This window comes from Stenella coeruleoalba (assembly GCF_951394435.1).
Source record: "Stenella coeruleoalba genome assembly, chromosome: 17".
NCBI classification, from domain to species: Eukaryota; Metazoa; Chordata; class Mammalia; order Artiodactyla; family Delphinidae; genus Stenella; species Stenella coeruleoalba.
The window spans coordinates 74,536,992-74,561,610 of NC_137163.1; the positions used below are offsets into that span (position 1 = coordinate 74,536,992).

At 45.8% G+C, this 24,619-nt stretch overlaps 1 protein-coding gene across 6 annotated transcripts in view; it reads left to right on the plus strand.

Moving 5' to 3' along the window:
• Positions 1 to 24,619, plus strand: part of NSMAF (neutral sphingomyelinase activation associated factor) — a 126,952-nt gene that overhangs the window by 44,566 nt on the left and 57,767 nt on the right. For 3 of the 6 annotated variants that reach the window (XM_079902359.1, XM_079902355.1, XM_079902356.1), the window contains exon 1: positions 20,483 to 21,406. The exons of 2 other annotated variants lie outside the window; for them this stretch is intronic. In XM_079902359.1, the coding sequence (XP_079758485.1) occupies positions 21,348 to 21,406 (59 nt within the window). In that variant the 5' untranslated portion in view covers positions 20,483 to 21,347. Of the gene's footprint in view, positions 1 to 20,482; positions 21,407 to 21,880; positions 21,996 to 24,619 lie in introns of those variants that run through there. One more of the 6 variants, XM_079902357.1, reaches the window with a different exon arrangement.

Sequence of the window (24,619 nt, forward strand, 5' to 3'; positions counted from 1 at the left end):
TGGGTTAGTACTGTATTTGGTTTTATTTTTTAAGAGAAAAAAATACACAAGAAATATTGATCCAATTAGTGAAGCCAAACAAGCCATGAGAGTACATTTTCACGAGCTTCTCAACCCCTCCATCGGCCAAAATATTCCTTTTAGTGGAGTCAGCCTTTTGCACGAGCTTTGGAGGATGATTCCAAAGATGCTGGAAGTTTACTCAGAAATCTCTCTCCTGATTAACTGCTGGTACCTGAAATTCTTAAGACTTCTATCCCACCTTAAGAGCTTTAATTATGTCGTAGCATTCTTAATGTCTGAGTAAAGGCTTTACCTCAACTTGGAGGGCTAATATTGACTATTGCCAGGATTTAGTTTAAACGGCTTAATCTTTTGCTATGCACCATCATATGATAGGAAGGCAAGGCTTTGAAGATTAACCTGATGATAATTTTTAATTATGGGGAGAAGGCCAGGTGTGCAAAGCTCTGACTGTAGCCGGTGGAATATTGTATTAGGGAATCTGCCAGGAACATGGGCATCTGTGGAAAGAGAACAGTATCAGCAACCGCAGCGAAGTACAAACAATGTAACAAACTCCCTGTGCTGGTTTGCTTGCTAGAGGCTGTCATTCCAAAGCACCACAGACAGATAGCTTAACCATCAGAAATATCAGTAGACTTTTTCACAGTTCTGGAGGCCGGAAGTCCAAGATCAAGGTGTCTGCAGGTTTGTTTTCTTTTAAGGCCTCTCTCCTGTGCTTCTGATGGCTGCCTTCTACCTGTGTCTTCACACGTACATGTCTGTGCCCAAATTTCCTCTTTTCATCAGGACACTGGTCATATTGGATTAGGGCCCACCCTGCAGACCTCATTTTAACTAGAGGCCGCATCTGCAAATATGATCACATCTGAGCTACTGAGAGTTAGATCTTCAACATATGAATTTGAGTGGGATGCAGTTCAGCCCATAACACTCCTGTGCTTTCCAGCGTTGCCCAGTACTTCTTACAATTCTGCAGGGCAGCGGGGTGGCCACGAGGCAGTGGAGAGGGCTTGAGCGTGGCAGTTAGGTCCCTATTAAACGGCCGGCTTAAACATTTCCTAGCAGTGTGACCTGGGGAAATTATTTAGCCTCTTCTTAGCCTTGGTTTCCCCTTTTGCAAAATAAGGCTAAACTTACCCTCCTTGCCAGGCAGCGGTGAAAAGCAGAGGAGTTGATAAATGTGGGAAAACGGGCACAGCGCTTCTCAGGTGTGGACGGAACCCCTCTGAGGCCTCCCCTGCCCTGGGGAGACGAGTCCAGTCCTTCCACAGCCAGCGAGGCCCGTGTGGCCCGTCACGCTCTCACCAGCAGAACCCGAGGAGCCCGGGGTCCGAGCACGTAGAATTTTAGAGGCTGTGATGGAGAAGAAACCCCCAGAAAAATAAAATGGGGAGTGAAAAACTATGATATGTTTTACAGTGTTTACTTAACACACCAGTGCTTTAAACACTCACATACTGTGACTGTAGACACAGCTTCAGCTGGAGAGACGGTCGGAGTCTAAAGTTGAGACTCTTCTGAAGTCGGGGCCACAGCCTTTTGCCACAGATTCCCTCACAGGTCTGCGCTCCTGCGACTCCAGCTTCCTTCCCTTCAGTCTCCCTTCTGCCCCAGGCCCCTCACTGGCCACAAAGAACGGCGGGACAGTCGATGTTTCAGGTCAAGCCTCCGACAGCATTTCCTTAGGGAAGGATCCCCGCACTGGGGACGTGAGTGCGCCACGCGCACACGGGTCGGTTTCCATCACACCCTGACCTCCGAGGGCTGCGTGCTCAGCCTTTTCAGCAGTGACCGCAGTTGCCATGACGTTGCCATGACGCAGTTGCCACTGCATCTGGGATGTTTAATCTCTGCCTCTGCTGCTGGAATGCGGGCTCTCCTTTCCAATCCCAAAGTGCCTGCAGGCTCTGCGCAGCCAGTCGGGCAAAAGCGAGACCCGCCCTCCCTCCTGCACCTCTCGCGCCTCCTGTGCTCTGCCTTCGCCACCGAGGACGACCCCTGTTCCCCAGTCAGGCCACGGTCTCTCATGATCTGTCTGTTTTAATCTCCCTGAAATACCTTCCTTGCCCTCTCTGCTTGGAGAAATCCAATTTGTTTTAAGGCCTAACTCCTTCTTGAACTACGTGGCAGGAGGAAATATCTGTGGCTTCTGCCCCGCGCCCTCCGTTGTGGCACTTACCGCGTGGGTTCTATTTCACTGTGTACATGTCTATTTCCTCCGCTAGATTATACGTTCTCTGAAGACAAGCAATCATTTTGTTCTCATCTCCGTGTCTCCCATGTCTGGCCTAGGGTCTCGCACAACGCCTGGGGCAGCGTACAAATTCTGCAGTGATTCTTGAATGCAGTTCTTTGTTCTCATGGATACTCGAGGTGTTTGAATTGACCGAGGTTTGAGGGATTTACGCCAGCACTCTCTTGCACACGACTAAGGCTAATGCTCTTTAGGCAGCGTGATATTACAGCTCCTCTCAGCAGGTTTAAAGGTAATACGTGTATGGACACTTGCTTATACGGGTGTTCTTTGGTTGCAAGCCAAAAACTGCGTGTTTAGGCTCCGGTTAACTTAATCAAAAAGGAAGTTTTCTGGACAGATATCAGGAGTTCAGAGACTCAGGGGCTGGAGAAGCAGGGTTTTATGGTCGGAGCCCAGGGAGCTCCAGGAGTCCTGGAGCAACAGGAATGACATGGCAGCAAGAACGGCTTTTTCTAGTTTGTTCCTCTAGAATAAATCACTTAAGTCATCCTCAGTTTCTGTCACTCTGTTCAAGATTTAAATTGAATGGAGGGTGCGTCAAGTTTGGGTTATGTACCCAACCATTGGCGTGGTGAGGCAGGAACATCTGTCTAACAAGAAGTTCTCCAGATTAAATTCAGTGGGAGATCAGACAGTCCTCAAAAGGAAAGGAGTATTCTATGGGAAAGAGGCAAGGGATGCTGGTTGCCAAAAATCCCATAAACACCTTCTACATTTGTGTCCTAAAATTAACTGTAACCCAACACTATAACGATTGTTATCCAGTTATTACTAAATCATATGATTTTTCATCTATAGCTTTTCACTCAGAGTACACCCTTAATCCAATTTAAAAAAAAAAAAGCTTTTATATTTTTTTCTAAACTGCTAACTTATGGGGACTTCCCTGGCAGTCTAGTAGTTAAAACTCCATGCTTCCATTGCAGGGCGCGCACGTTTGATACCTGGTAGGGGAACTAAGATCCTATGTTGCTGCACGGCGCAGCCCAAAAAAAAAAAAAAACAACAACTGCTAACTTGTGAGACAGTAAGATGTGCTGTGACGGGACTTAAGTGAACGAGCAGTAAAAAGAATGGCCAGTGGTACAGTGACATCGGTGAGTTCTAGCCATCCATCCGGATCACCATCGAGTCGTCATCCTCGTGGCTGAACGGTGTGGAGCAATGGAGTTCTTCAGCAGCCCTTTCGGGCCAGTGCTGTGTCTCAGCCCATTTAGCTCCTCTGTGTATGAGTGGAGCCCGAGTGAGGGAGGAATCATTGGCTCAATTAACTAGCATTAAAATACTGTATCCCTAGAATCATAATCAGGGGAACATGATCATTGACTCTGGAAAATAGCTGAGACATTTTCCCTGCTGGGTAGAGACGGAAAATTGAATTACATGAAATGATTTCCCAGTTCTCCATATGTGAACTATTCACATTCCAGATTGTCAGTTCAAGGGCTGTTGTTTGCCGCCATGGCCATGACCATGACCCAGCTAGTCAGTGACATGGCAGCTGAGAAGTTGTATGGATAAAAAATATGTTTTCCCTGGTTATTTACATTGATGGTATACTTTATAAAAACTACAGGAATAAAGAATGTTTCTTAAACTTGAGGTTTTATTTTAGCTGCCATATTACTCTTTTTGTTTCAAATATCCCTTCAGTCAAGTTAGAAATTCCAGTCTTTTCATGGTCTATAATTCTGTTTATCACAAAGTTTCTTAGCGGCTATTTTCTCTAGAATGGCTCCAAAACTCTTACCTTCTGGTATCAATGTCCATTCATTTTTTTTCCTCCTTTCTTTTAATAAAGTACCATTTTCCCCCGTAGCAAAGGATCAAAATGTCTTTCATACTTTTGCACTTCTTATTATATATAGGATAGGAAAATCTCTTTTATATTAAAGTAATTCATTTACAGTTCAGTTTATCACAACAACCAGAAATCTTAGCAGTTGTGTGGATAACTGGAACTATTCTTAGAACCTTCATATTTTTAACCCTTCCTGAAACGACAGGTGTGTCAAATAAACAAGATATTTCTGGCTAACAAATTTTGCAATCTCTCTTTCAGAAGCTGTCAGATTCTAGAACTTCCTGATGGCTTTGTTTATTTAGTCTTCTCAAACTTCCTCTCCCAAACCCATTGCTCTCTTAAAAATTATTGACAACTCTTGTTTATGGGAGGTTATATATATTAATATTTACCATATTAGAAATTAATAGCGAGATGTTTTTAAAATATTTTAAAATGACTATAAGGGCTTCCCTGGTGGTGCAGTGGTTAAGAATCTCCCAACGCAGCCCAAAATAAATAAATACGTTTATTTAAAAAATTAAAAAAAAGTAAAATGACTGTAATAAACCCACTGCCTGTTAAAACGAATATTTGCATAAAAACATGTTTTTGGATTAAAATTAATTAGAAGAATAGCATTGTTTCATATTTTGACTATTTCTTTAATGTCTGGCTTAATGGATTCCCACAATATGCTTGTGCCTTTAATCCGTTGTGATATCTCATTTTGACTGAAGTATATGGAGAAAATCTGATCTCACAGGGATATGTAGTTAGAAAAGGGAGGAGTATTTAATAACCTTCTCATGTATTGATAATTGGATTTTCTTCTTTGGTACAACACTGGAACTCGACAAGTGGTAACTTCTTAAAGGTTGGTTGAATGGGGAAACCAAAACCGTATCAGTGAACTTTTCTTCCTCTGTTACATGAAAACCCATCAATCTGTCTCCTACTCTGAATGGATCTTTCACCCATGTATGATTTTGTAACTTCCAAATGTTGACAAATTTCATTATTACTATGTTAACAAAAAAATCACAGTTGCTAATATCCACACTGATTTCATCGAGAACATTCTTTTGAATATTAGGAAACTCTCAAGCTCATGGCGGTATATGAAGGTTTTTAAAAATCCTAAATTTTAAAAAAATTAAGTAATGTATTTATTGGCTGTGTTGGGTCTTCGTTGCTGAGCGCAGGCTTTCTCTAGTTGCGGCCAGCAGGGCTGCTCTTCGTTGTGGTGCACGGGCTTCTCATTGCGGTGGCTTCTCTTGTTGCAGAGCACGGGCTCTAGGCGTGTGGGCTTCAGTAGTTGTGGCACACGGGCTCAGTAGTTGTGGCTCGTGGTCTCTAGAGCACAGGCTCAGTAGTTGTGGTGCACAGGCTTAGCTGCTCCACGGCATGTGGGATCTCCCCAGACCAGGGCTCGAACCTGCGTCCCCTGCATTGGCAGGCGGATTCTTAACCACTGCGCCACAAGGGAAGTCCCTAAAAATTCTAATTTTTGATTCACAGATGTGTGTGTACGTGTGTGTGTGTGTGCGCACGTGTGTGTGTGTTGCTACCTTAGAGTATTTAGAAAGAGAATTTCTTACTGACTCTGGAAAACTTGCTCTTGGCTCATGATTTTTGTTATGAGTGACCTTTGAACCAGATCTTTTTGCAATAAATCATTTCTTCTTTTGCTCGCTTCCATTTGTTTTGGGCCATATATTTTGTTAATATACAAAGTGACATATATTTGTAGAAAAATTAAAAAACTAAACAAGTATATAGATAAATAGATAGGGGCTATATGTGTGTGTGTGTGTGTGTGTGTGTGTGTGTGTATATATATATATATATATATATATACACACACACACACACACACACACACATACAGTGTCCCCCCCGCCGCATCTGCAGGGAATATGTTCCAAGACTGTCAGTGGATGCCTGACGCGTGTAGGACGAAACTGCATGTGTGCTGTTTTTTCCTATACATACATACCTATGATAAAGTTTAGTTTATAAATTGGCCACAGTAAGAGATTAGCAACAGTAACTCATAATAAAATAGAACAGTTAGAACAGTTACTGTAATAAAAGTTGTGTGAATGTGATCTCTCTCTCTCTCACAATATCTTATTGTACTGTGCTCACCCTTCTTCTTGTGATGATGTGAGATGATAAAAAGTCTATGTGATGAGATGGAGCGAGGTGAGTGACGTAGGCACTGCGACCTAGCGTTAGGCTGCTACGGAGCTTCTGACGCTGAGTCAGAAGGGAGCCCATCTGCTTCGGGTCAGCTGTCAGGAGCACATGGCATCTATGGCTGGGACCCTGTGTGGGGTGGAGATTTCATCACGCTGCGCAGAACGGTGCACAATTTAAAACTTATGAATTGTTTATTTCTGGAATTTTCCATTTAATATTTTCAGACTGAGGTCGACCGTGGGTAATTGAAACCACAGAAAGCGAAACTACGGAGAAGGGGGGGACTGCTGTACCCACAATATCACTAACTAAGACAACACTGTGAGCCGTTCGGTGCATATCATGTTGTCTTTTCCTCTGTTCTGTTTTAAGTAGTCATTAGACCTGTCTAGAAAAAAAGTAATCACAAGTAGTTCATGCTCCAAAGTTACTTTCCTCATTTCCATCTAAATTAGATACAACTCTTAGCCAAGTTTTCACTGTTTTTTTCTTTTCCTTCTGGAAAGCAGTTCTATCACTTTTACGATACTATCAAGTTTTAGTTTCCTATGGCTGCTTTGTCAAACTACCATAAACTCAGTGGCTTCCAACAACACAATTTATTATCTTACCATTGTGCAGGGTCTCACAGAGCTAAAACCAAGGTGTCAACAGAGCCGTGTTCCTTTCTGGAGGCTCTGGGAGAGAATCTGTTTCTTGGCCTTTTCCAATTTATAGAGGCCGCCCACATGCCCTGGCTCACGGCCTCTGTCTTCAAAGCCACCAAGCATGGCTTGAGTGCTTCTCCCACTGCCATCTCATGGTCACATCTCCCTCTGACCACAGCTAGGAAAGGACCCGTGTGATTAGGTTGGGCACATGGACGTCATCCAGGATAATCCTGCCATCTCAAGGCCCTTAATTTAATCACATCTTCAAAATTTCTTTTTCCATGTAAGGTAAATATTCACAGGTTTTGAAGATTAAAGTGTGGACATCTTTGGGGAGCTATTCTTTTGCCTTCCACGATTATTGGCAGCATTCAGAGGAGGCTTCCTTGTTTTCAAAAGCAATTGATATCATTTAAAAAGCAGTATGCCATATCTGCATGGGCTTCCCCAAATATCTTATTCATTAATCTGTGCTAAAGTAGATTTGGATGTTTCGTGTGGTCCTAACCATGACTATGTTCTAATTTCCACACTCTTTATGTATCCACAAACAAGTAATCCGTTTACACCTGTCATTTGTCACTGCCCTTCACATAAATGATTATATTAAATGTGGCAAGCAACACAACACTCAGTGATCAGAAATCTAGTCTACTTTTCAGTTAAAATCTCTTGAATGTTAAGGCCGTGTGTAGAGTGATATTTTCTACTCATTCACACAATGACAGCCAGGCCTGTTTTCAGTCAGCTTTCCGAGTTGACCTTAAGCCCTAGTGAAGAGATTAAGCAACAAAAGTAGGGTAAAGCAAGTAGTGCTTTCTAATAATGAAACAAAGGGAGTCTATACTTATTAGGGTGGAGCAGGGCAACTGACGTGACTGCAACGATGGAAGAGAGAAGGTTCATTGGAAGAACAAGCTGCCACGTGTGGACACTTCAGTTTGTCGGGATATAGGCTCACACACAGCACAACTCTAAAGCACGTGAGTCAGGGGAGATGGATTTGTTAGCTAAGCTCGAAATACTAAAGGAAGGAGCACCCTCTGCAACTTGAACAAGGTAAGTACAATAAATAAGAGGAGATACGACCTCACAAAGCAGGTAATAGACTGATGGAGCTGAATTTCTTATTCTTGCAGTCAACTTTCGCTGATAAGGTGTGCATCGGACAGACACTCATGAATTGCTATGATTGCTACAAATCAGAAATGAGTGACATGATCTCTGTCCTGAAAGGGCTGTTGAGAGAGGTAGGCGGACAGGAATGTAGACCGATAATTACATTATAGTGTGAGCTAAACCTGGACTCCGAACGGGAGGCCGTGAGGATGCTCGAGCTTCCGAGTCTGCTCTGGCTCACTCAGGCTGTGGGTCGGTAAAAACGGTGATGGGGGAGCTCAGAGAGGAAGTGAAGTTTGACTCAAATCGTGAACGGGAAGTCAGAGCACAGGGAAATGACCGAGTCAAAACAGCTTTGCAAAGGCCTGAGCGTGTGGGCAAGCATGTTCAGACTCCCAGTCAAAGCACCCCGTTCGGGCTTCTGAATCTCAGAGAAAGCAGAAGTGAGCGAATAGCAGAAGCCGTGGACCCATATATTCAGGACCCAAAGCTACAATTTTCCTACCCATCCTCCCATTTCTCATCTGTTTACTCCTGTTATGATTAGTAGCCCAAACTTCTCAAGCCATTGACACAGGACACTCACTCTGAATCCCAGCTCCTCGCCATTCTCCCCTATCCTCCCAAACCCTTCGTCCTTTGTCCTGTGTAATCCTGGTTTCTTACACCCACATACCTTAAGACCAAGAGAGAAGCATCTTCCTCGCTCCATTTTGCTGCATTCAAATGATTTCTTTTCCTCCCTCCTTCAAAACCCAGAATTCCTTAGAAGTTAATGACATCAGGGCTTATCATCTACTGACACCTGCTTCGTGAAAGGCTTTGGCTCTGCGCTCACCGAGTTCCTCTTTCCTACCCTATCATTACTCTTGATGACATCTGCACCCATACGGCAGAGCCAGCCGACCTCCCCGTCTGTTGTTCTATGATCTTCTCACCTCCAGCCATGTTTTCCTCTGCCCTATGACAGCCAGCTAGTGTCATCTCATCTCTCGTTTCTTTTGTAGCACTCATGATCTGCAATCACTTTTTTTTCTTTTTATTTGGCCGTGCCACGCGGCTTGTGGGATCTTAGTTCCCCAAACAGGGACTGAACCCTCGGCAGTGAAAGCGTGGAGTCCTAACCACTGGACCGCCAGGGAATTCCCTGCAATCATTTTATATGTCTGTTTGTTTATAGTCAGTTTTACCCACTAGATGCTCTGTAAGAACTGGGATTGTCTCTGCTTTGTTCATATTTATCCCCAGTCCTTAGCATTGTTTGGGTGCACGGATGTTGGATTAATGAATGAATGGACTACAGACTTTGTGTCAGAAAATATTTAGAGATACGGTGGGAAAGATAGACAGAGAAAGGCTCTTAAAAAGTATCATATGCCATGCTAAGAGCTGGGTTTTACCCCGGGAACCTCCAGGAGATAGCCCCCAGGACATGGGAGAAAATATATATTCCAGCAAAGACTTGTACTCAAAAATGTTAATAGCAGCTTTATTCATAATAGCCCAAAACACTGAACACATCCCAGATTTCCACCAGCTGTTGAAGAGATGAACAAATCGTGGTGTATTCATACAAAGATTACTGTTCAGGAAAAACAAAAGAAGGAGCCAGTAGTCCAGGTAACCACATGGATGGATCTTAAGAGCACGGTGCTGAGGGAGGGGAGTCAGACAGGAGTTACTACATAATTGCTCATAATTCCATTTATATGCAAGTCTAGATAAGAGAAAGCAATAGACAGGAAGCAGATCAGTGGTTGCCAGGAACCAGGAAAGGACGCAGGGCTTCCTTGCAACAGGGCACAGGGAAACATTTTAGGGTGATGGAAATATCTGTATCACAAGCAAGGTGGAGGTCACGGGACTGTCCACATTTGTCAAAACGCATCGCATGGCGCGCTTAAAATTGATCAGTGTTATTGTACGTAAACTGTACCTCGATAAACCTGACTGAAATACAGATTTACGGATTTACAATATTTGTACAGATTTACAAATATTATAAATTACTAAGAGAAACAGAGGAAAAGCAAACTTTAAGATGATGTCGGAAACATGTTTGCCCTTCCCCCTCCCACCTTCTTCCCTTTGAAGCCACTGCTCTCAGGGAAGATTGTCCAGGAGCAGCTCTCACTCTTTGGGGCTCCGCTGGGTGTATTGACAGGAGTGGAAAAGTTTGTTTTCTTCCTGTGAGGTTACTTAGAGCCTTACTACAGGAATGAGGACTTCTGATTCTTCGTTTTTTAAAGGCCTCAGAATTGCTACTAGAAATGTACAATTGCAAAGAAAGGAGACTCTAGTCAGGCAGACATGAGATCAAATCTTGTCACTGTCACTTAGTAATTGACATTGTCACTCACCATTGGACATGTTATTAAACTGCCTAAAGCTTCAGTTGTTCTCTTCCGAAGAATGGAAATAACAGAACAATCTTAGAGATTTGCCAAGAAGTCAAGCAGTTCCTCAGGAGTGGCCGGTGACAGCTGCTAGATCGGCTTGGCAAATGTCCCTAGATTTGGGACAATGCGCCCACGTGGATTTGGGTAGTGTGTTACTTACGGCCCCTCAAGTCACATGGGAGAAACGAAGAGGCCCAGTGGACGTGGGTGCGCAGTGGTCCTGCGTCACAGCTCAGGAATACCAAGCTTCAGAAACCCCCAACCGCATCCAGAGGCTGCTGGCAGACCTGGCCACTCTGTGCTCTGAAGAGAACTATTCCATTCATTATCCTGAGATGTTAGCAAGTCTTCCGCGGGGCAGGGAGGGTGAGGTCTTCATCGTTACGCTCCTGGATGTCTCCAGGGAGAGGATGCTCTCGATCTTTATTCTCCTGGAATGGAAATACTTCTGAACAGATTGACTGATGTTGCCTAACATGGAGAAATGTGAGAGAGTCATGGAGAATTAGCTCCCAACAGGACTGAAGAATAAATGAATGCAAAGTACTAAGCGTAGTGTTTTCTACAAAGTAATCACGTCATAAATTCAGATGGCAATGATATTGACAATTACGATGATGAGGCAACACAGTGGGGGAAAAATGGCATCTTTCCTTTAAACCCGTCGCACAATTCCTTTTAGAAAGGGAGCTGTATTTGTTGGGGAAAATGTGCTGATGAGTGCTTGCAGTTGCAGTGCAATGTGCGCACCCCAGGGTTTGCGTATTTGCTGACACCAGGATGAACAGAAGGGAGTGGAACTGCTCTCTTTAAGACTGGAAAGGAATTTGTTTTTCTAAAGCACTGTTTCTCAAAGAGTGGTCACAAGACCAGCATCAGTATTACCTGGGAGCTTAATAGAAATGCAGAATGTCAGGTCCCACCTCAGATCTACTAGATCAGAAACTCCGGGGTGGGCCCAGCAATCTGTGTTTCTAACAAGCCCCCGGTTGATCCTGAGGCGAACTACTTAGTCCTGGAGAGGCTAGAGGGAAGCGGGGTGGGAATTTGTGAGCCTGGACTCTTTATGGAAGAACATGAGGAATCCTCAGTGGTAGACCTAAAATGACTAAGAAAATATTAATATGGATTTTAAACAATTAATTACTTTATTTTTAAATTTATTTTATTTTTGGTTGCATTGGGTCTTTGTTGCTGCATGCGGGCTTCTCTTGTTGCAGAGCACGGGCTCTAGGCGTGCAGGCTTCATCAGTTGTGGCACGTGGTCTCAGTAGTTGTGACTCCTGGACTCTAGAGTGCAGGCTCAGCAGTTGTGGTGCATGGGCTTAGCTGCTCCGCGGCATGTGGGATCTTCCCAGACCAGGGCTCGAACCCGTGTCCCCTGCAATGGCAGGCAGATTCTTAACCACTGCACCACCAGGGAAGTCTGCATTTTGTTTTAATTTTCATGTATTTATTAATGAAGTTGACATTTCTGTATTTGAGAGAAGATAATGTATATCTTTAATCACTTTTATTTATCATTTCCTGCTTACCTTCTAATCGAATCTGTTCTAATCTCCGGTGGGTAACGTGCCTGGTAAAAAGTTCCTGGATTTACAAAGTACAAGGGAGAAGATCCTAAATGAAGAATGGTTCTAGCAGTTACCGTCGTCTTTACTCACGCAGGGAAAATAAACTATGCAGGTGACAGCTGACAGGTGCCCTTGGACAGCTGTCATAACCCGGGGAGGGGACACTGGTGCAAACATGGGCATATGTAGTTCCTGAGGCACACGGTGATTTTGCAACTGGACATAAGAATCAGCGTTTCAGAAACAATTTTAACTACATGGGAAAATCATTAAAATTTTTTTTAATCTAGTTTGTAAGAATTGTCTGAGAAAATGTGAGGTCTTCATCCTCCAGTAAGCTCAGCACTAAATCAAAAGCCTTGACAGGCATGAAAGGGAGAAGGGGTGTGCCCCACATTGCTTACGGTGAGGAAACACAAGTGGTACCCGTGGTGCCCGCCTAGCACCTCTTTGCTGCCTCACAACCTGGTCCTTCTCACACGCACATTTTCACTTGTTTTTCCTCCCCTTCTTCACTTAGCCCGTACGCTCTGGGGAAAGCTTACTCCACCTTCAGCTATAGAGATGGCCTCCATCTAAATCCCACGGACGATTCCATCTCCTTGACAAAGTCTTTGACTTACAAAGGGTAGCCGTGATCTAAGGGGTCTCAGCAAGGGCAGCCCTGGTCTGTTGCTATGCACACTGGGCTACCTGTGACCTCTCGCCGTGAGGGAGAAAGTTCGCCGCTGGTTTGCTACCAGCAAATACCCATCGGCCCTGTGCGGAGGGGAATTAGACTTCCAATCCAGTTAAATGGTGCTGAAGGTCTAACATGGAGGGAGGGAAACTGTCTTCGATGACATTGTTAAGCCGCTGGCTCGATGAACCCTGAAGCCGGTTATACCTCTGATTTCCAGGTACCTAAGCTGAACATTCTCTTTGTTATTTAAGCGAGAAGTGAAAAGGAAAAGAGCTGGTAACTGTTCCCATCCAACTTTTGAAGCTGTCCGTTTAGGTTCTGAGCTTCTATCAGGCTAGTTACACTGCAGTCAGATTTTAAAATTGTAAACAGATCATGTCACTCCCCTGCTCTTAAGCCTGCAGTGGCTTCTGTCACACATGACTAACAGTGACAATAATAATAATAATAATGACGAAGCATCTAGCGCCCTCCCTGGCCACATGCCTCTGGCCCCTTGTTGCCTCAGTCCCTCCCTCGGGGGCTCCAGCTGCTACAGCTCTTGTCTCAGGGCTGCTGCACTTACTATTCCTCTGTCTGGAATGCCTTTGCCCAAGGTCTTCACATGTACGTCTCTGACTTCATTCATTTACCAGTTCAACTATCGGTCATCAGAAGGGGCTTCGATGACCCCCTTATCTAAAGCAGCACCTACCCCCTTCACACTCTGTCCCTTACTCTGCTCTATGTTTCTTCTTGGTACTTATCCCTGCCTGAATTTATATCACTTGCTCTTTAAATCTGTCAATCTCACCCGAATGTAAGTTCCATAAAGGTGAGACTTGACTTTGTTCACAACTGTGTCTCCAGCACCTCGAACATTTCCTGGCATACAGTAAACAGTCAATACATTTTTATTGAAGAGAAAATAAAGAAGAAAATAAAAGTCTCAAAGAGTGATCTTCCTTAAGAAGAGCTATCAACGTCCAGTTGTTGGCTATTTTTATCTTGGTAATGGGGTACACACTGCTGGTCGGGTGACCCAAGAACATTCCCTACCCGCTTCTTCCTGGATGCTTTCCACTATCCTGCCGGCAAATTTTATTATTTATTTATTTATTTAGCTTATTTTTTGGCTGCGTCGGGTCTTAGTTGAAGCATGTGGGATTTTTCGTTGTGGTGCGCCGGCTTCTCTGTAGTTGTGGCCCGTGGGCTTAGTTGCCCCGCGGCAGGTGGGATCTCAGTTCCCCGACCAGGGATCGAACCTGCGTCCCCTGCACTGGAAGGTGGATTCCTAACCACTGGACCACCAGGGAAGTCCCATGCTTGCAAATTTTAAATACTTGCTTTTCTTAGTCTTCACTGCTGCTGTGGGCTTTGCCGATATAACAGTTCTGGCTGATGAGATGTAGTGGGAGTCTGGAGTGTGTTTCTGGGAATGCTTTTGACTGCCTGGCAAAAGGAACAAGCAAGGCGGACTGTCTTTCCTCCTTATTTCAGCTCAGAAGCCAGGGTGATCGTGGTGATGAAGCAGTGATCTTGTGACCAAAAGACCACAGGACTAAGAGCTATCCAAACAATGCCAATAATGAGAAAATGAACTCCAACTGTTGACTGAGTTTTCTGTTACTTATAGCGCAACAAATCATAACAGATTGGTGACAAAAAAGAGTACAATATTTAACAAATATTTACTGAGCATCGTAAGTGCACAACGCTGTGGTGAGTGGCATTGTGGCTACAATGACCAACAACTCACTGTTCCTGGTCCCCGAAGATTCCAACCTAATGTGGACACACACCCTAATAAGGAGGAGTGAGAACACGCTGAAGTCCCCGCCTGACTGTGAGGTTTGTGAAGTCACTGCCCAGTGCCCACCACCTTGCCTGATGTATACAGGTGTGAAGTAAACGTACTGAGTGAATGGATGTGAGATGAGCTCCCTTTGGGTGCATCGGGGAAGACTTCAAAGTCTTGAGTGGCAGCTTCAAGTATGGGTAGGATTTCAACAGGGAGAAATGGTGGGAGGAAGGTAAGCAGGCAACTTAGGCAGAGAGAGCACAGGCTCAAAGGCCTCATGGGAGGAACTCGTAACATACATAAGAGAATGGAGATTGCCCTTTTTTTTCTAGGTAAAAAATAGGCATTTTTTCTAGGTAAAAAAATGTATGCTACGGCTTCTAACTTAAGAAAGGGTGATAGGTAAATATTTATGTCTTCATAAGATTTTAAAAATTAACTTAAGCAGATACACACTAGTGAAAAATATTTATTTTGCAAACAGAATACAGTGCAAACAATGTTCTTGTTTACTCTGACAAGTGATACCTTGCAAATGGGAGGTACATACATTTGCATATCCTCATCTGCACCGGTGAGTACAAAGCTCTTTAACGTTTTTAGAGCTTTAGTCTGTGAAGTGAAAATAAAAACATTATCAAGAGCTCAAAGATGTGTTTTGTGTATGCAGAACAGCTCTGAATGGAAATTGTTTCAAGAGAACAATGCTCTGAGTTTTATGGGGATGAGAATCAGGGGGCCAGGAGGAAGGGATAAGGTCTCTCCCAGAGCTTACCATATCTCCTGCAATGTGCAATTGCAACAGGAGGGAAGGGGGCAGGGCACAACCATTAAAAGAATGACGTAGCTGTTGAGGACACAAGAAAAACTGGTTAGAACCAGCTAGGCCTTAGATGGCAGAAGACTGAACTTCCAATAGACCTTGATCCCCATTATACGCTCATGACAATACATCAGCTACATGACACACCCATGGGCACCATGACAGTTCTGAGTCCGACCATAAGAGGCTAAAAAGTGGGCAGTGACCCAATTCATGGAACTCTCTGCCCCTTCTCCAAAATAGTTGGAAGAATTCTCCCAGTCATTAGCCTGTGAAATTACCCAGCCTATATGTCGGGGCATCTCACCTTCTGAAATGGCCCACACTCTAGCTGTGGAGTGTGTCTCTCAATAAATCAACTTCTTACCTATCACTTTGCCACTCACTGAATTCTTTCTGTGATGAGACATAAAGAACCTGAGCTTCATTAAGTCCTGAGACCAGGTGTGTGATCTCAATATAAAAGACAGCGGGCTCAAGTCCGAATCTGAGTTACGTGGTTTCACAATCACCTTCATTTGAGGTAGGTGTTATTACCTCAAACTATGGTTGTCAGCAACTCAAGGTCAAGGTAAGACTGGCTCAAGGTTTTCCTCAGCTTCAGTGGAAGTCCAATGTCCTAAAACTTCTATTTCCTGAGGGACATCCATTTCAAAGTAACCTCTCACTCAGCCTCCACTGAAAACTTTTACTTGGCTGTATATCCTGAGATTTTTTTTCCCCATGTCTCCCTGGTAGATATCCATGTGAGAAAACCATGAAAATGCGCTACTAAATTTAATTCACACACACACAAACGGAAGATGTTATCCTCCCCTCGCCCGCCACCCAATCACGGCACTCGTTGGAATGACCTGTACAGTGAGTACAGAGACTTAACATTAAGAAGTCATGCAGGAGAGAAACCAACCAAGGAGACTGAGAAAGAGGAAGAAGCAAGGTAGGAGGAAAGCAAGGAAACTGTGGGGTCTCGGAAGTAAAGGGGGAAGAGCTGTGTTGTAGGCCATGTTCAACGGCACTGAATTCTGCAGAGAGTTCAGAAGAGTCGAGGGTGGAGAAGTGACCAGTGAATGTGGTGAACTTACAAGAAGCATCAGATTGGAACCAGAAGTCCAAGTGGGATGGATCGACGACCAGGCAGGGAGAGAAACTGGAGACAGCATGGGAGGCAGATGTTTCAAGAAGTTTCACTGAGGGTGGGGAGATGGAGGGAGATGTGAGATAAAGGGAACATTTTTTGAAAACTATATTTAGGGACTTCCCTGGTGGTCCAGTGGGTAAGACTCTGTGCTTCCAATGCAGGGGGCCCGGGTTCAATCCCTGGTCAGGGAACTAGATCCCGCGTGCCGCAACTAAGACCCGGCACAGCCAAATAAATAAAAAAATATATATATAAAAAGAAAACTATATTTATATTCAGATGGGAATGGCTCAAAAGTGAGGGAGAAATAGACAAAGCAAGAGAGAGAAAGAGGGGAGAGAGAAAGGATAATTACAAAGGCTGAGTTGTTGAGTGGGAAGGAGAAGTTTGCCTTTGATGGGAGCAAATATACTTCGAAACAGCAGGCATGAAGAGAAGGGAGCAGATGCCGGGGACTGGTGATTTTGGGTGGGAGGGTGAGGGAGCTCCTGCCTCAGTTCTCCCTTAGTTCTCCACAAACACACACTCTGTGACAGCAGAGGCGTATCCTTCCGAGCTGTTGTTCAAGAAAATCCTTTTGAGTGAGTTTCCTCCCCTTCTCTTGTGGAAGATAAGGCTGGGAAGTGCAAAACCACAGAAAGGGGGTGTAAAGGCCGTGTCTCCATCTGCTGGCTGCCAGTTATCTTCCCAGGAGACCAGGAGACAGAAGCGCTGTGCTTCCTGATGATTGCATTTCAAAGGAACGGCATTCAAGTCCTTGAGAAAGGCACTCCTGGGTTGTAAGAGGTACAAATCCATCTCAAGCGTTCAGAGAAAGAATTCACAGCTGTAAGCCCTTTTTAGTAAATGCCCTAAGAAACAGCAGTCGGGGCCCATGTCAGGTGTTGGCTATAACAAACAGTAAATTCTTTGGGCAGCCTCGCACTTTCTCAGGCAGGCACTTAAGCGGGGGTTGGGGTCATCTTAGGGATGAGGCCTTGAGCTGTCAGAAACTGTTAGTGTTGGGACTTCCCTGGTCGTGCAGTGGTTAAGAATCCACCTGCCAATGCAGGGGACACGGTTTCGAGCCCGGTCCAGGATGATCCCACATGCCGCGGAGCAACTAAGCCCGTGTGCCACAACTACTGAGGCCCACACGCCTAGAGCCTGTGCTGCACAACAAGAGAAACCCGCCCCCGCTCGCCACAATTAGAGAAAGCCTGTGCACAGCAACGAAGACCCAACGCAGCCAAAAAAAAAAAAAAAAACGATAGTTGTTTAAAAAAAGAAAAAAGAAGCTGTTAGTGTTTGTACAAGTCTTTTAACGTGGCGGGAGGGTGGTAGGCAAAATCATTTGTGCTGAGGGTCTGTCGTTTTTCTAGGCCAAGGCTGAGGCCTAGTTGAGAAGAAAGCTCAAAGGGGCTTGGCTAGAGTTCGGTCAGGGAAAGAATCGTTGTCACTCTCCACCCACCAGGGTCACATCATCCTTTATCGTTTAACTACATGGAGAAAACTTGCATGCTGTTTTCCTGCCTTATTCCAGCCAAGGTGAATTCTCTCTTCCGAACTCATAGCATCTATTGTAGCACTTCTCATATAGAAAGTTACCGTGTTGTACCTCTTGGCAAATTTTATTATCTTATTTCATCATGTACCTTCTCATGTTTGTCTTGGCTACCCGACTCCATCACAATTTCCTATAGGAACACTGGGCTAAGATTGGCAACATCTTTTTACATCGTAGGTTCTGTGTAGCACTTGGTCATTACAAAACAGGAGGGACCGTGAAAGAATGATGTAGCCATAGGACATGACAAAAATTGGTGAGAACCAACCAGGTCCAGCTAGGCAGAAGATTCAACTTCCATAGACCTCGAGCCTCATGCGCTCATTGTAATACATTAGCAAGGTAAATGACACACCCACCAGCATCATGACCGTTCCGAGGCCGACCATAAAAGGCTAAAAAGTGAGCAGTGGACCAGTTCCTGGAAAACCCCACCCCTTCCCCCAAATAGTTGGAACAATCCTCCCATTCATTAGCCTATGAAATTACCCAGCCCATATTTCGGGCCCTCTCGCCTTCTGAGATGGCCCACACTCTGTCCGTGGAGGGTGTATCTCTCTGAATAAATTAACTTCTTAGGCATCACTTTGCCACTCACTGAATTCTTTCTGTGATGAGACATAAAGAACCTGAGCTTCATTAAGTCCTGAGACCAGGCGTGTGATCTCAAAAGATCCTGGGTTCAAGTCCCAGTTTGGGTTTTGGCTGGGTTCCAGTCCTGGCACATGGGTTCAAGTCCTAATATGAGGTCCACGGTTTCAATTAGACTCAATCCAGGTCACAGGGCACCCACGTACCTTTATTCATTCCAAAAAATTGTAATGGTGGCCACCTTATGCATATTGTTTTCCACATACTAGAGAGCTGAAATACACATTGACCTTGAAGCTTTAAAAATTTAACCCTTCAGAACCTGGTCTGTAAGACAATATTAGGTGTGTGTCAGCATATATACAACTTAAAGTTTGTTATTTAAGAATCCCTCAAAGGTGAACAACCACAGGCTCATTCTTAGGATATATTAAGGAGTCATAACTCACATCCACTAGGATAGCTATAATCAAAAAGTTAGATAATAACAAGTGTTGCCAAGGATGTGAAGAAATTGGAATCCTTATACCCTGCTGGTGGAAATGGAACTCCTAGGTGTGTAGTCAACAGAAATGAAAACATATGTCCATACAAAAACGTGTACATGAATGTTCATAGTATTATTCATAACAGCCAAATGGTGTAAACAACTGAAGTGTTCATCAACTGCTGAATGGATAAACAGAATGTGGTAAGTCCATACAATGGAGTATTATTCAGCCATAAAAAGGAATGACGTACTGTTACCCGAAAACTGGGTTCACCTCTTGGTGGGTGTAGAGGCAAAAGACACAACCAAGCCAAAGACTGGGAGAAGAAAGGGTTTATTATGACTTGCAGTGAATAAGGAGAACACTGCGAGCGTTTCCTAAAGCAGTGTCTCTCCAAACAACAAAATTAGGGAAGTCCTATGCTATGGTACATGCATATTCATGAAGGGGCTCGGCAGTAGGCAGAGTCCAAATTTTAGTTGATTGAAGTCGAGGGTCAGAAAAGGTCACCGTCATCATCCCTTAGATTCCACTCGATCTGGTGGTTGGGCACCGGAGGTGGGATTTAAATTCTGCAAAACAGCTCAAGGCAGTGTTTTAAGCTAGTCTTTACCATTGAAATAGAACTGGGAGTCTTTACAACTGATTTGTTGTCTTTGCTGTTGTTGCTTCTCCTGCCTGATAAGTTTGTCCTTTTATTCTCTTAAGTTCATTATTACTGCGACCGGTTCAAGGACAAGCATTGTGTCCAGGCTTAGATCACAAAATGGCTTCGGCTTATGTCAAGAAAGCCATGCCTGGTTCACTTCCTCTGTGGACCCCCTAACCCTATCTGTTTACAGTATTGAGAGGAACCTTGAAGACATTATGCTAAATGAAAGAAGCCAGACATAAAAGGCTATATAATCTATAACTGCATTTTATGAGATGTCCAGAATAGGCAAATTCCTAGAGACTAAGTTGGTTAGTGTTTGATGGGGTTGGGAGGCTTGCAGGGATAACTAAAGGGTATCGGTGGGTGGGTTTCTTCAGGTGGTGCAAATGTTCCAAAACTGTGCTGACAAACCCAAGTTCGCGGGCCTGACGCACCGTAAGGCCGCGCAAACTGAAAACGTCAGAGTCTGGGGCAGAGAAAGGCTAACTGCAGGGGCCAGCCGAGAAGAACCGATGGCCCATGCTCAAACGACCTGAACTCCCTGGGTGGTTTTCAGGGAAGGGTTTTTATAGGCGAAATTTGGGGTGAGCGACGAAGGGTGTGTGACTTATCTGATTGGTTGGTGGAGGTCACAGGGCGGAGCTCCAGGAACCCTGGGCTCAGCCTGAAGTTACCATCCTCCACCTGGTTGGGGGCCTTAGTTCCTACAGGATTCTGAGCTCAGAGCTAGCTTATGTGTTTCCCTTGAGGAGGAACTAGGGCTTTGCTTTGTAGAAGCGCTATTGTTTCACTGCTATTCCTTTGTTTCTGCCATCCCTCACTTCCCTGATTAGTAGCTGTTTGAATCTGCCCTTTGCAACGCAGGGAAGGCCTAGGAGACCAAAGCCTTTTTCTTCAAACAAAAAACAAGGAGCACGACAAGGCTCTGGTACCCAGGATCCTCCAGCCCCGCGGGTCCTGCTTAGTTTCAACTCTAATGATAATTGGACATATCTGTGAATATACTAAACACCATTGAATGCTACACTATAAACAGCTGAATTATTTGGCATGTGAGTTATATAAAGCTGTTAAGAAAAAGAGAAAGTCATGTGACTAATTATTTCAATTACCAAGAGATAAAAGGCCCAAATGTTATTCGGAACCCCTGTGGCCAACAAATTGGCAGAGATCACGGGCTGTCTTCCGTCTTCAAGCGTAAAGTAGCGAAACGGAGCTGCGGGGTAGCTGGTGAAGCAACGGACGTTTGGGGTCTAAGGAGAGACCCTAGGCCGGCCTCTGTGTCCCGGGCACCCGGCGGCTGAGCTCGGGGCGCCTCGGGTGACTGCGCGCCCCTCCTCCGGCCTGAGTCACGGCGCCCCGAGTCCCCACGCCGAGAGGATGCGGCGGTGAGCGCTGCCGGACGCCGGGCGCAGCGTGGGCTCCGGGACGCCAGCGCCGCCGCTCGGGACGCCAGGCCGCAGGCGTGCTCTCCCGGCCGGGCCTCGCAGGCCGGCTGCCGGGCCCGCCTCCGCGGCTCCCCGACCTCCTCGGCCGGCGGCGCAGCGGAGCGGCGGAGGAGTCCGAGCCGGAGCCGGAGCCGCGCGCGCCCCGCCCGCCCGCGCCGCCCTTCCTCCCTCCCTCCATGGCGTTTATCCGGAAGAAGCGGCGCGAGCAGCAGCTGCAGCTCTACTCCAAGGAGAGGTGAGCGCCCGGCCCCGGGGAAGAGCCGAGCCGCGGGCGGAGGCCGGGCCCGCTGGGGGCCCGAGGCCGCGGGGGCAGCAGCGGGAGCCGGACCGGGGCCCATCCCGCGGCGGAGCCGAGCGCAGGCGGAGCCCGGCCGGCCACGCGGGTCCCACCGCCGCGGCGCGGCTCACCCGGAAGGGGCCGCGCGGGGGTGGGTGGGGGCGTGGGGTGTAAGTGGGCTCGGCGGACCCCCGACGCCCACCCCCCAGGCCCCAGGCGTCGGGTCCCAGCGCTCGGCCCCCTGTCGCCGGCTTGTACTCTCGGGCGGCACCGCGCGGCTCGGGGACCCCCCGCCTGCGGGGTAGACGCAGGTGCCCCCCATCACCGCGCCTTGTTACCGCGGACTTGAGCCCTCAAGCAAATGCCTGGGCAGATCCCTGCCCTCCTGGGCTGGGAGACAGCCTCTGAGGGAGGCCTGATTCTGAGAAAAGCCCGGGTCCAGCCCGCCAGACGTTGTCTGCCGAGCAGTGGACCTTATTGTAAGTGCATGTGAAGGCTCTGAACTCCTGAGCGCTGAGGCACGACAGTCAGGATCACCGGCATCCCGGTGAGGATTTGGGGTCCCACGAGCAAAGGCTGAAATGGCCTCGAAGCAGTTATGGTTCAAGAGTTTCTGATCCTCAGCCTCCAAGGGAAGAAGTCCCTTATGAGAAAGCTCACTTCTTCTAAGTAGACTTCCAGTGCATTTCTAGTGAGACAGCTTGCTGGTCCTTGGGTCTGTGGTCCCAGGTGCCAAAAGGAGCTGGGAATGAGTCATTTTACACAGAGTGTTTTGGATGTGGGAGCCAGTTATCTCGGAGTGCTGCTAGCCTGCCCTGGTGTTGTGTGATCAGTGGGGACCAACGAAGCAGATTGTACATGAGATAACAAGTGCAGACTTTAAGGCTTGTGCGATCTTGCAGCGCCCACACTTCTTTGTATGGGGATTGACTGGACCCCGGTGCAAACATTCATACCCTTTTCTCATCTCTAATGTTGGCCTCTGCCAGGATATCCATAGCCTGGAATTTCATTTTCCACTGTAGAGAAGAAGATATACCAAAAAAACGTATCTTGGATAGGGCTTCCAAGAACGATTTTGGTAGCGTGATTAGGCTTTATCCACAGACAGGCTTGTTTATTGAGTAGTGATAACTGGATCCTGAATGAAGTAACTCACTCTTGTAAGAGGCTTTTGGGACTTCGTCTGTAATGCTTGTTTCATGTGGAGAGAGCGTGAATAGTTTCTTTGTTCAGTACCAACAACATTAAGACTTGGTATTCTGTATTAAATAGATGAATGTTCACATTTACACTGTAAGAACTTTGAAACACTTGAGTTGCCATCATGTTCTATGATCTAGGAGTCATTTGTAACAATTCTATGGCTTCTTTGGTATACAGGGAATCCTGCTTTCTTTAGACCTGCCAGTTATTTCTGCGACAGTAATTTGTGTTTAATTGGGTTAGCTTGTGCAGCTCTGCAGCGTCACACCAATCTTAAAGTCCGCCCTGGCATTTCTGTGTATAAGCTGCTTTGTTGGTGTCCATTGATCGGGCAGCGTGACAGGCTAGCAGCCCTCAGGGATGACTGTAGCTCTCACAACAAAATAATTATTCATCAGTCAGGAGGCAGCAACTGTTCTTAAGCATCGGTAATTGGAAAAAGTCAGTGCTACATATTTTTATTTGAATTCTACTTCCTGACTGCCCAAATTCTCTAATGCCCTGCCCCGTGGCTTTGCAACCTTGGGTTGATGGGTACACTAAACAGGATGGTGTCCCTAGAATAGCAGTTTAAATGACAGGAATATGTCTCACAATCAAGCAGTCTCTTTCTAAATCTTAGAATTCTCTCTGAAAGACAAGAGTATTTTATTTTATTTTAAAATATTTATTCGGTGGGTTTTTTTTTTTTTTTTTTGCTGCATTGGGTCTTAGTTGCAGCACATGGGATCTTTCGTTGCAGTGGGTTCTTTGTTGCAGCGCGCGCGGGCTTCTCTCTAGTTGTGGCGTGTGGGCTCCGGAGCGCATGAGCTCTGTAGTTAAGGCGCATGGGCTCTCTTGTTGTAGTGCAAGGCCTCAGTAGTGCTGTGGCATGTGGGATCTTAGTTCTCTGACCAAGGATCGAACCCACGTACCCTGCATTGCAAGATGGATTCTTAACCACTGGACCACCAGGGAAGTCCCAAGATGAGTATTTTAAACCAACTTTATTGAGCCCCAAATTTACCTTGGCTGCACAGGTTTTTTCCCCTAGCTTATCTCTTTGTGGCAATAAACACCATTTAGCAAAATGATTGACAGGTCATTGACTCCGGCATACCCAAGAGAACTGTTACTTTCCTTGGAACTGTTTCAGAGGTCACCATGAAAGCCTCACCTCTTCAGAGTTGCAGTTTCATTGGTCCCTGTCACGCTGCTTTAGTGATTTGAGATTTCTACTGCTACCCAATAATGATCCAGAAAGGAGAAGCTTGAAGTTAGCATCAGCTTCACACTAAGAGAAATAAATGCTGATATATTTAGAATAAGTGATATTTCTACAAAAGTAGAAGCAGAGAGGCTGTTGGGAGATTCTTAGATTGGTGGCTTAGACCAAGGTGGTGGCAGAAGAAATGGAGAAAAATGGATGGATTTTTATTTTTTATTTATTTATTTTTGGCTGTGTTGGGTCTTCGTTGCTGCACACGGGCTTTCTCTAGTTGTGGCGAGCGGGGGCTACTCTTTGTTGCGGTGTGCGGACTTCTCATTGCGGTGGCTTCTCGTTGCAGAGCACGGGCTCCAGGCGCGCGGGCTTCAGTAGGTGTAGCACATGGGCTCAGTAGTTGTGGCACGTGGGCTCTAGAGCGCAGGCTCCGTAGTTGTGGCGCACGGGCTTAGTTGCTCCGCGGCATGTGGGATCTTCCTGGACCGGGGCTCGAACCGTGTCCCCTGCATCGGCAGGCGGATTCTTAACCACTGCGCCACCAGGGAAGCCCATGTGGATGGATTTTAGATGTTTTTAGGAAGTAGCACTGATAGGTCTTGGCGGAGTGGACTGCATGTAGAAGGTAATAGAGGAAGAATACCAGCTTAGAGGTCTCAGATAAAATACAGGATGCCCAGTTAAACTTGAATTTCAGATGAACAGTGAGTAACCTTTTATATAAGTATGTCCCATGTGATATTTGGTACGTACTTATACTAAAA